Here is a 12,014-nt window from a genome sequence, read left to right on the forward strand (position 1 = left end):
GCTTCACTGCTTCCATCTGGGCTTGTTTCATTCAACTGTGAATTCTCTTCCTCATGCTGAAATTCCCCTTTTCCTTCTTGGCTTCTGTGAGAAGCACCATTCCCAAATCAGTGTTCTCCTTCAGCCTTGGAGCCTCTACCCAGCTCTGCTCTCTCCAGCTTTAACTTTTCCTCAGTTAAACAACTAAGCAAATAATCAGCTGCTGCTGCATCCTGTAAAGTTCACTTGTCTAGTCATGTACTGCAACAATTGCAACTTAGTTTTTTTAATTTGCCAGACTTTCAGGACAGAAGTTTGTCTCTAAAAGTTTGTTAACAATGGTGGTGTTTGTTGTTATTTCATGCCTGAGTACTGTTGAATTATGTATTTTTCTTCCCTTGGTTATCAGTAGTGCTGTGTCTTTCCTGCAGTGAAAGAGAAGAGCCAGCAGTTATTTTTAGCCCTAATATTTTCTATCATATTTATAGTTTCATCACATTGCCTATGAAAATTTAACCACTCATTTCATACTCTAATAATTCTTTTCACCATTTTGAGCAAAAGAAAAGAGGCATCATCTGATTAGAAATATTTCCTTTAAATGTCATGTGAATTTAGAGTACTTGGGCTTTATGAACTTGGCTGTCATTGTTTTGTTTGATCCTTCCTACCTCCCTTGTGCTGACACAAGGAATGGTTTGTGTCTGCTTTTGAGAAGGATCAATGGTTTCCTAAGGAATATGTCAGGGAATCTGAACTGCAGTCCCTCCAACTCTTAGTTCTGGGGGTTTTGCTTTATAATACATCACTAGAAATTCAGTTTGCAGTGTCACTGTGTTCATTGCCTGCTCCATTCCCAGAGCCTCAGCACCTTTAACACAAGTATTGCTTCTGTGCAGCTGATGGGAAGTGTTTGGCCTCTGTTGGGCTGGATGACAATCATGCCATTGTGTTCTGGGACTGGAAGAAAGGGGAAAAGCTGGCAACAACCAGGTGAGAATACATGGGCTATAAATGTCCCCTCTGCTTCCTTTCTTCTGAGTGGCATCATCCACATCTTTCCTGTAAACAAAGGGATAAACCACAACTCCCTCTGCAAGCAGAATGGTCCTTCAGAGCAACACCCCAGTTAAAACCCTTGGGGTCTGCAGCTCCCTGTTTGGAAATCCTGGGAACCAGTTCTGTCAGGAGTTCCCTGGCCTTTCTGTTAGGATAGCCATGTTGGTATGGAGCTCATTTAAGGACTTGGAAGTGAGTTATGTTTTAGAATATGTTATATTTTCTCCCAGTTTTATGTCCTGACTCAGAGCAGAGGTCATCAGAGGTGTCACTTCCTTTATGCATCGGATGACATGCTGGGTTCCACCAATGTACACAACCAGATCACTTCTCTAAAAAGCATTGCCTCTAATAGAGATTTTTCAAGGACTGCTGATCCTGCCTTTCCTCTGAGTCAGCTTTTCCTGAGCTGTTTGCTCACTGAAAGCTCAGCCAATGACCCCGCAGCGAAGAATCATTTGCAATTCCTTGGAAGGACCAGTGTTGGGAAGAGAATTGGTTTAAAGCTTGCATGTTTGCCTTTTTATTCTCAAATATTGAATTGCAGTAATAGTATTAGGTTGTAGAAGAGTGAAACTGTTTGAGAAACTGGTGTCTGTCTTACCCTTGCACAAAGCAAAGGTCCCTGGGAGGTCGGTGGCCAGAACTGAGCAGAATTCCTGTAAGCAATACCAGTAGGTCCACTGGGTGCACCCAGAATTCCTGTAAGGAATTCTGGGTGCACCCAGTGGACCTACTGGTATTGCTAAGCTGGTGGTTGGGAAATAGGCAGAGACCTCAAAAAGAGCAGAAAAATTAATTTATAAATACATACCTCAACAAGCATGACTTTCAGTACCAGAGAACCGAACCTGAAGGTGTCTTTGCTGCTGAATGAACTGTTTCTGAAATTATAATTTTGTAATCTGTTATTTTATTTTTTCAGCCTGAAGCACAGGAGATTAAACACTCCCTCATTTTTCTTGTCAGAGTATTTTTTTCGTATTTATTAGTTGAGTTCTCATCCATTTAAATATTTATGTTGACCTTTAAGCCTTCTCCTAATTGCCTTGCCCTTTGTTTCCTGCTTCTTCATTATGACTTAAATGAACTGAAATCCAGTGGGAGACAGATTTTATTCCCCACGTTTCTGGACTCTAATTCCCCTGTGGTTTATGGTCAAATTCATCCTGCCACCTCTGTGGGGCAACACTGCAGGGCTAAGCCCTTGCAGATTACAAATATGGCTCTGTGCTTTTTGTTGGATGGGGAAATGATTTACAGTAATGATTTAATGAGTTGGAAATGTTAAGTCATCCCTTGCCATGTTTTTTCTAATTTTTATCTTTATTGCAGGGGCCATAAAGATAAAATCTTTGTAGTGAAGTGTAATCCACATCATGTCGACAAACTGGTCACCGTTGGGATGAAGCACATCAAGTTTTGGCAGCAAACAGGTACTGCTTTGGGTATTTTATGGATAATTTATATAGGAATGTGTATATTTTTAATGCAGGAACACCATGTTCTCACTTTGACACTTTGTTTGTGAAGCAATTTTCCAGTTACCAAAGTCTTGAAGGGGTGAAAAGGATTTCCAGGTAATTGTGTTTAAAGTCTAATGGCACTGTTAAGGAATTCTCCTGAGCAAAGCATCCTTGGCTCCCTGAAAACTTGCAGCCCTGTAACTTAGACACATGATGGCCCTCACTGGGAAAACTTGGCAGAGCTTGTGTTTTATCCAGGAGGCTAAAAATCATGATATGGTATCACAAGAGTCAAGATATCAAGGTAGTATATTCCTTGTACAACACAAGAGTTTTCTAAATAATGTAAAATAAAAATGTCTTTTCCAGTATTTAAAACCAGGATAAGATTCTGCAAACAACTAAGGGAAATATTCAGGCTGTTCTGTCAGAGTGAGAAAGGCCAGAGGGTTGGGTTCTGATTGAGGGTATTTTTAATTCAGGGCTGGATGTTTCAGTCTTCATTAGGAGTTTTTCACACTTTTCATTGTGCACACATGGCACGAGTACTCGGTATAGAGATCTCGGGGAGCATCTTCTGTGTGTCAAACTCAGCACAAGGGCAGCTGAAAATAGAACTGCAGAGAGCTCCAAAGGAGAGATTCACGAACTCCCCACACTTGTACCACGCTTCAAGCGTTTGAGTGGCTCGACTGCTCTCCCATTAAAAATGAACACCCTGGAAGTGCAGGTTATTTCTGAGGTAATTAGGTAGGCTTGCATTGCTGTGTGCCAGGTCCCATGGCAGGAATGTGCACCAAGCAGTGTCTCACTCCAGGAACAGTCTGCCTGCAATCCACGTGTGTGTTTGGAGTGGAGATTTCTCAGTGCAGTGGGGGCTCGGTCTGGTGTGAACTGTGAAGGGCACGTGACACCAAGCCACCACTGCAGAAGGGATGTTGTGACTGGACGTGTGGTTTTGGCAAAAACTATTCTGCCAGCCATTGTATTAGTTCTTTTTGCATCGTTCCTCCCCAGATTTATCACTTGCTTGGAAAGACAATCTGAAAACGAGCCTGTGCTGCTGCAGAGCTGTCGTTACTGGGCTGACTGTGATTGTGCTTTTGCCGTGTGATTTCAGTGTTTCCATTACCTGCTGTGCCTCAGGCAGCCCCAGGAGATGATGGGGGGAGATGTTTGTCCCTTACCAACCCAAGCAGAGAGAGCCTTCTGTGTGTGTTGCAGGTGGAGGCTTTACCTCCAAGCGAGGCACGTTCGGCACTGCTGGGAAGCTGGAAACGATGATGAGCGTCTCCTACGGGAGAATAGAGGACCTGGTTTTCTCTGGAGCTGCCACTGGAGACATTTACATCTGGAAGGAGACCCTGCTGCTGAGGACAGTGAAAGCCCATGATGGGCCTGTGTTTGCCATGCATGCACTGGATAAGGTATGTGCTACATCCCTTCAGTTGCATCAGGACATCTTCCGAAGAAACGATGGCAAAATGTCCTATTGGCATCACACAAATGAGTTCAGGACCAAGTTTTGCCACTGGCAGTTTGCAGGTGTTGCTAAGGGAATATCCTTTCTGAGATTATAGTTTCCACTGTAGAACTGCAGCATGAGGAAAATGTTAGCTATTAACATTTTTGTACATCAAGGTCAATTAAGATCCCTGTGACTCAATCCTTTCTGGCCCTAATTGATTGTTCCTAGCTTTTCCATCAATTTTTCCCTTTGATCTTAGCACTGAACATCCTCTTCACTTACTCTTTTGTTGGTTAGTTATTTGTGCTGTTTTACATTCACTTGGCACAGACAACCTACCAAGGGAGTTAATCGAAGAATTGGTCCCTACTGCATTATTAGAGCTCAGGTTGAGGCATCTGTCAAGTCCCTGGAATTGGGAATAACTTGAGAACCTATTATTCCAGCTACTGCCTCTTCTAATGATAAAATCCCTATTTTTCCATAGTTTATCAAACATCAAGGTCCAGCATTACTGCTTACAACAGCATGTACTCTGTGTGCCTTTAAATCTTTATAACTAGAAAAGCAGCTCAAAATCTTGCCCCCCTGTATTTTTTTTCTCTCCTAGGTACAGACTCCAGTATTTTTAGCTTCACACATGAATAAAAGGCAGGGGAGACTTTCCTCTGCCTTTGGACATGTTTTTAATCTCACCACATGAATGCTGACATTTGTGTGTGCTTTCCCTCTGTGACTGCGCAGGGCTTTGTGACTGGTGGAAAGGACGGGATCGTGGCCCTGTGGGATGATATGTTTGAGAGGTGTCTGAAGACATATGCCATCAAAAGGGCAGCACTGTCTGCCAGTTCCAAAGGTACGGTTTGGTCGGTGTGCTTTGAGGAGGGTTTCAGCAGTTTGATCAGCACCTCACCTGCCATGATGTTGAACAGATGTAACTGTGTGTAAACTGTAGGTGATGCGAGGCTCTCTTCGATTTCCCGGTAAACACATGACAGGAATGTCTTTGCACTGTTTAGGGTTACTTTTGGAGGACAACCCCTCGATCCGAGCCATCAGCCTGGGACACGGGCACATCCTGGTGGGAACCAAAAATGGAGAGATTCTGGAAATTGATAAAAGTGGGCCCATGACTCTGCTTGTGCAGGTACTGTGGGGATCTCCCATATCAGACTGTTTCCTGGGGAAATACAGCACATGGTGACATCTTCCCAGTCATTTTCTGTCTGTTTTCATTAACCCTCTTGGCCACCATTCCTTCCCTTGCTCAGGCTGAAGTTGGTGCTTTCATGTGTAAATGACTTTGAGATTCACTGTGGATTATGGAATTCGGAAGGTAAAAACAACAGTCCCTTGAGTTCAAAGGCTGATGGGGCTCTCTGTGGATTTTTTAGACACATTTAAGTTTAGGACTCAATATAAACATGAGAAATGAAGGGTTCAACTAACACAGTTTATTTTATTTTGACAGTGTGGTTCCATTTATTTCCTTTTACAGTATATTGTGAAGGATCCTGTGAAAAATGGTGGAGTGATGACAGCTTTCTACAGTGACACACAGTTGTCATTGCAGGTGTTGCAAAGTATAAAGGGATTTTTTTTTTGAAAAAATAGTATTTTTCACAGTTTGGTTAAAAATTTTTCGTGAATATGTCTGCTGATGTATTTGGTGCTGCTTTGGTTCAGTGTATTTCATAACCACACTGTCTGTATGTATAAAATTATATAGAACAGTTACTGAGTTGTAATTTATTGAGCTTTTACCTTTTGTTTTCTGTAATTAACATTGTTTTTTACAAAACCGCTGTTTCTTTGGTATTTTCTCAATTAGTTCTGATCACGTGAGGTAATCCTTCAGATTAGCCTTGCCTGCATCCTTACTAACAGAGATGTGTGAAGCTGTATTTTAGAAATGATTGAACTCACTCACTGATCCAGACTGAGAGCAGTAAGAAATGATTTAACCTTGATGCAGTGCCAGAAGCTGTGTGCAAGCTGAAGGAAATCTGGGGAAGAAAGCAGGGAGAGTGATTAACAAGTCGGAAAACTGAGAATGTGGGGAAAGGTTAAAAGAACTAAGTATGTCTGTTTTGGGCAAACAAGCTCTCCAGGGTGTTAGAAATGACATAAACCTTGAAGGCAGATTAGCCCATGTTAGGATTTCAGGGTGCTGGTTGGCACATAACTATTTCATGGTCATTTCAAGTGTGGAAAAGAGAATATTGGAAGAATAGGAATGACAGCCAAGATTGGCAGAGTATCTTGGGTAGTTGTCAGAGAAACAGAGCAGACATTCAGGTCTTCTTGAACGTGGAAAGCACTGGAGATGAGATGGTGGAAACCTTGTTGCCTGGGACTCATCAGCTGAGGCAGGGCAGGTATTAGAGCACGTCACAGGACCCCAGATGCATTCCTTTGTCTTGTGTGGACTGACTTCCCGCAGGGCCACATGGAAGGAGAAGTGTGGGGGCTGGCAGCTCACCCCCTGCTGCCCGTGTGTGCCACGGTGAGCGACGACAAGACGCTGCGCATCTGGGAGCTGTCGGCGCAGCACCGCATGCTGGCCGTCAGGAAGCTCAAGAAAGGTAACTGGCCCTGGCCATGGCAGGACACGGCCTGGCACAGCTCCCCTGGGCTCCCAGGGCATCACAGCCAGGAGCCACGCAGGGAAAGGGCACGGTCATTAGGGAGTTGGAAGGGCAGGAAATGAATTGTCTTTGGCATGTGTCAGGTCAGTGAAAAGGGCAGGAAGGAAAAGGACTGTAATCTATTGTAATGAATAGTAGTAAAATAAATGAACTTTAATCTGTTCTCCTCCAGTTTCAAGGGGAATGAGTTGACCCCAGAATCCTTTTCCTTCCCAGGAATACCCGAGGCCAGCATGTTTGTTGCTGACACCTGAAAAGATTCCTTATAAAGACAAATGTACAATGTCCTGCATGCTGGGCACAGTCAGCCTTCAGTGGCAATATGAGCATTACATCTTACAACAACTCCCCTGCAAATTAACAGCTTTCCTGCCCTCTCCTCTGTATAAAATGAGATGAACTGTGTTGAAATGCTGCTTTCTCTTATTTTGTTTCCTCACTGATATCCTTCAGGGAATTTTGTATTGTCCATTTCCAGTGACAGATCTGGAGCACGGGAACTCTCACTGGCTGAGGGAAAACAGAGTCAGATGGTTTTGAGGGGTGAGGATGGTTGTAGGAGACAGTATGATCAGAAATAATGTTGGGGCAAAAAATAACTGAAGGAAGTTTAGTTTAAATGTGCTCTGCTGAAAGGAACCATTATTGAGTCATATAATAAAGAAGTTTTGGGTGTGGTATCCCTGAAAGATGTGCAGTTACACTGCTCTGAATGAGTTTGAGTTTTCCATCCGGATTTCCTTTCTGTGTGTGTTTTGGGGGTTTATTTTGCTTTAGTTCTATCCCTGGTGTGTTTAGAATGTAGCTGGGAGGGCGTATCTGCACATAAACTGTTCCAAGGCAGATCCACTCAGCACTGTCAGCTCAGGACCCCCTGTACAGAGGGCTCATTCCCACATAACGGAGCATTAATCATAGCCCTGTGTAACGTGTTTGCTTTAATCAACAACAAATTCCCTTAGAACTGCCTAGTTGATGTGGAGGCCTTGCAGTGCTGGTTGCTGTGCCCAGGGCCGGGCTGGGAGGCTGACAGGTGCCCTGTGCCCTGGCAGGGGGCCGCTGCTGTGCCTTCTCTCCCGACGGCAAGGCCCTGGCCGTGGGGCTCAACGACGGCAGCTTCCTGGTGGTGAACGCCGACACCGTGGAGGACATGGTCTCCTTCCACCACAGGAAGGAGATGATCTCGGACATCAAGTTCTCACGAGGTATAACCCTGGGATAAGGTGGGAGGGGGGTGTTTATCCTGGAGTTTATGCTCTAGGCAGGACTGAGTGTTCCGAAGGGAGACTGACTGGCTTTCCGTGTGCTCCGTGCATTCCACTGGGTTGTGTGCAGCCTGCTAGAATGGACACACCCCTGGCTGCTGCATCTGGCTGCACTGCAGCACTGTACATGCAGAACAATATTAATGAGAAGATTTAATAGGATTTTAATAACCTCAGTGTCCCCTCTTTACAGAATCAGGAAAGTACCTGGCTGTGGCCTCCCATGATAACTTTGTAGACATCTACAATGTACTGACCAGCAAAAGGGTTGGCATTTGCAAAGGTGCCTCCAGCTACATCACCCACATCGACTGGGACTCCAGAGGTAATGTGTTTGGCCACGGGTACTACTGGAAATGCCCACCAAATGGGCAATCAGGGACTGTTCCCCTGCCAGTGACAGATCAGCTGTAACCACCAGTGCTCGTGCCTTCTGCCCACGGAGCACCATGTGGGGCCAGTGCAGTTCCAGTTGGTGGTGTCCAGTTCCCTGTCCTTGCTGAGCACTGCCTGGCAATCACTGGGGCGTGATTGTCACAGAGCCTGATTGTCACAGCTGATTAAGTCCAGCAGGATCATTAATGATCTCATGCTGATAAGCCATCCCAGAGCTAATGAGATCCCACGCAGGACCACCTGTGTGTCTGGGCCCTGCTGCCCTGTGGTGTGGGATCACTGACAGCACCACCACAGCTTGTATGGGCATGGAAAACTACCCCCCCCAAGGGCAGATTGGTGTCAGTGGCTGTGCCAGTGGGGCAGTGAAAAGAGACAGGAGCTGACAACGTTTTCTCTTTTGGCAAAGCCGTCTTGTAATGTTTTAATGAAAATTAACAGCACACACATTTAGTTTTTCCTTCCATTAGTGTGAGGATGAAACACTAGCAGAGTATTTTCTGTCAGCAGAAGCTGTTTTACTGCACAAGGGTAGCTTTTTAAGGACATTGGATGGTATTTAAAATATTACTTATTCAGTGAACCAGGAGTAAAGGATCCTTAGCAGACTGATTTTCAGCATCTCTTTTACTTGTGCTATGAATAATTCTCTGGAGGATAATTTTTTAACTTACGCCCAGAAATCTCTTCACTCAATCAAAAGAAAGTGCATAATAGTTAATTATAATTAGTATTAATTATAAATAGTACATAATAATTAATGAGATTCACAATAATCTCTCATTTCATATCCAGGAAAGTTATTGCAAGTCAATTCTGGTGCCAAAGAACAACTATTTTTTGAAGCACCGAGGGGGAAAAGACACATCATAAGAATTGCTGAGGTACAAAGTACATTTACTGGACTTTGTTTTCTTTGAAAGTTAATTTTAAGAATTGTCTTTAAATGGTGCTGTTTGTCCTTTTATGATACCATATTTGCAGTGGTTAGAATTAGAATGATTTGCTCGTTCCACAGTGTCTTTCCTAGCGTTTGTAAATGGTAGAAGGTGCAGGTTTCTGTTTGTATCTCTGAATTTATTGTTGTTTATTTATTAGCAGCCATTTACCATAATCCCCTTTCCTGAAGTCACCTGTTTTGTGTGTAATCAGTCGCATTCAGGCTATAAACCATCTTCAAACAGCCTGAGCTGGCTTTTCCTGATGTTGATTATTTGTGACAAGTAATTCTGCTACAAAATTGCCCATGTTTAACACCTCGGAAAACCTTTAGGGAGATTTGGATCCGTGCTCTGTCTTGGGAAAGTGGGAATGTTTAAACCTTTTGATGACGAATCAACACACAGTATCTGTATAAACACAGGTACCTGTAAATGTAAATGCACAGTGGACAGTTTCTTGAAAGCTAAAAAAATAAAGGTAATATCAAGCACAGGAAAATATACAGATGGAATTGGTATGTATTGAATTGGCTTCTCTGGGGGCAATTCCGCTTGCAGATAGAGAAGATCGAATGGGACACGTGGACGTGTGTTCTTGGGCCCACCTGTGAGGGGATCTGGCCCACGCACAGCGATGTCACCGTGGTCAATGCCGCCAGCCTGACGAAGGACAGGACCCTCCTGGCCACCGGAGATGACTTCGGCTTCGTGAAGCTTTTCTCGTACCCGGTGAAGGTAAACGGCGAGCGCACTCCTGAGCTGAGGGAGGCAGTGCAGGGGGTCACTGCTGCCAGGCTGGGCACTGCTGACCGGGCACTGTCTGCGCTGCAGGGCCAGCACGCCAAGTTCAAGAAGTACGTGGGGCACAGCGCCCAGGTGACCAACGTGACGTGGCTGCACAACGACTCCGTGCTGCTCACCGTGGGTGGGGCCGACACCGCCCTCATGATCTGGACCAGGGAGTTCCTGGGCATCCAGGAGAGCAAGCTGGTGGATAGCGAGGAGTCAGACACAGATGCAGAAGAAGATGGAGGTGAAAAGGATTTAATTTAGTCTTCGTTCCACAGAGGCTCTCGCCGGGGTTTAACTTGAAGTGGGCAAGAAGCTTTGCTGAGCTAAGTTTCAGAGTGAGGAGAGCTTGGCAGGACTTGCTGCCTTCCTTTGGTTGGTGCAGATCTTGCTCTCTTCTCTCCCCCTGTGAAACAAGGGCAGTTTGTTTCATTTTCTGTTTTATTTTTCCAAGGTTATGATAGTGATGTGGCAAGAGAAAAAGCCATTGACTACACCACGAAGATCTACGCAGTGAGCATCCGGGAGATGGAAGGCACAAAGCCCCACCAGCAGCTCAAGGAAGTTTCAGTAGAAGAGAGGTATGTCCCTGTGTGAAAATGAGAAGAAAAATGTTACAGCCCTTTTTTAATCCCAAGTGTTAACCATAACATGCTGCAGGAGGATTAATGATTTTTTTCATTACAATGTTGAACTGTAACATTTCCTTTTCCCCTTCTTTTGAGAATATCTCCTTCCATTTTCTCTTTTCCTCATATAAAGGATTTGTTCCTCCATTTTCCTGTAAAAAGGCATAGTGTGTGCTCTAGTAAATATGAATATTTGAAGTTTGAGTTAAAAAAGGGAAAAAAGTATTTTATTCTGAGTGACTATTGCTATATTGTTACTACACATGAAATAATGATTGCCAGTGGTGCAGGAGTGAAAATCACCCTACACTCCCTGCAGAGCTTCACTTCCCTGGATCCTGGCCACGGGTGTGCTGTGGGGTGGCAGACAGTCCCTCCTGTCCACATGCTCAGCCCCACTCAGGGAAAATGTGCTGTGTTCTGTCCACTGGAGCTGGGGGCTCCTGCAGTGCTTCCACACCTCCCCTCTGGGGGAACTGGGCCCAGTGTAATGGGGAGACCCCTCCCCTGCACTGGGGTTGCCTCTGACTTCCACAGTAGTCTCTTCATAATGTGTACACAAAACCAGCATCTCATATTGTATCCCCAGGGTCTGGACTGAAGAGAGTAAAAAGCAAGGGTTTACCATTCTCTGCATCTTTTTTCTTCTTACTGTCTCTGTGGAATCAAGTTTTGTACTTCATTCAAAAAACAGGTTAAAAATAGGCCCTTGTAACTTGTCCTCTCCATCTTTCCTGCTCGAGAGTCACAGCTATTGTGCACCTTTTTACATGTCCTTTTTCAATTACAGCTACTTCAGAATGATCACACCTTTGGTGTTGGGAATTCGCTGTTTTGATACATTTGTCAACAGATCCCATCATTTCCCTCTGTTGCTTCTTAGGCAAAGATGACTTGACTTCTCCTTCTTCATGGCATTGATATAAATAGCAAGAATTTATAGTGAAGTAATCAGAAGCAGCAACTTTATGGGGAAATGTCAGCAAAGCTGTGGCTTCTGAGGGTGTTGTGCTGGTTTGGGGTGCAGTAAGGTGACATTAATGTGTTGGCTCCTGCAGTTGTTGGCCCCAGTTGTACAGTGTGTGCACAGCTCCTGCAGGATCTTGGCACTCCCAGTCCTGAGTGCTTCAGGGTGAGCTGACTCCCCTCATAAGACCTATGAATTATGAGGGAAACTTTGTAGCTGTGCCAGATTCCATCTTTTCTGGGAGCACAAAAGGATGTAGCAGCTAGAAGAGGGTTTGTCTGACCACGACAGGCTTCCTCACATCACTGGGCTGGCTTCTCCTTGCACTCCCAAAAATCCAACGTGACAGTCGATCAGGGGTGAAGTGGGAAGTCTCCAAGTCCTCAACTGGCACTGCTCAGGGAAAT

General features: G+C 44.7%; 1 protein-coding gene across 7 annotated transcripts in view; it reads left to right on the plus strand.

The window, feature by feature from the left end:
• The window catches only part of EML6 (EMAP like 6), an 86,392-nt gene that overhangs the window by 45,716 nt on the left and 28,662 nt on the right, over positions 1-12,014 (plus strand). For all 7 annotated transcript variants that reach the window (XM_050316978.1, XM_050316979.1, XM_050316973.1 and 4 more), the window contains 12 exons: positions 879-972; positions 2,374-2,474; positions 3,729-3,931; positions 4,717-4,828; positions 4,992-5,119; positions 6,416-6,557; positions 7,673-7,825; positions 8,079-8,210; positions 9,077-9,165; positions 9,781-9,957; positions 10,054-10,255; positions 10,466-10,592. In XM_050316978.1, coding sequence (XP_050172935.1) covers positions 879-972; positions 2,374-2,474; positions 3,729-3,931; positions 4,717-4,828; positions 4,992-5,119; positions 6,416-6,557; positions 7,673-7,825; positions 8,079-8,210; positions 9,077-9,165; positions 9,781-9,957; positions 10,054-10,255; positions 10,466-10,592 — 1,660 coding nt within the window. The remainder of the gene's footprint in view (positions 1-878; positions 973-2,373; positions 2,475-3,728; positions 3,932-4,716; positions 4,829-4,991; positions 5,120-6,415; positions 6,558-7,672; positions 7,826-8,078; positions 8,211-9,076; positions 9,166-9,780; positions 9,958-10,053; positions 10,256-10,465; positions 10,593-12,014) is intronic.

Source organism: Myiozetetes cayanensis, unplaced genomic scaffold (genome assembly GCF_022539395.1).
Source record: "Myiozetetes cayanensis isolate MyiCay16 unplaced genomic scaffold, myiCay2020 scf2-11, whole genome shotgun sequence".
In the NCBI taxonomy this organism is placed as follows: Eukaryota; Metazoa; Chordata; class Aves; order Passeriformes; family Tyrannidae; genus Myiozetetes; species Myiozetetes cayanensis.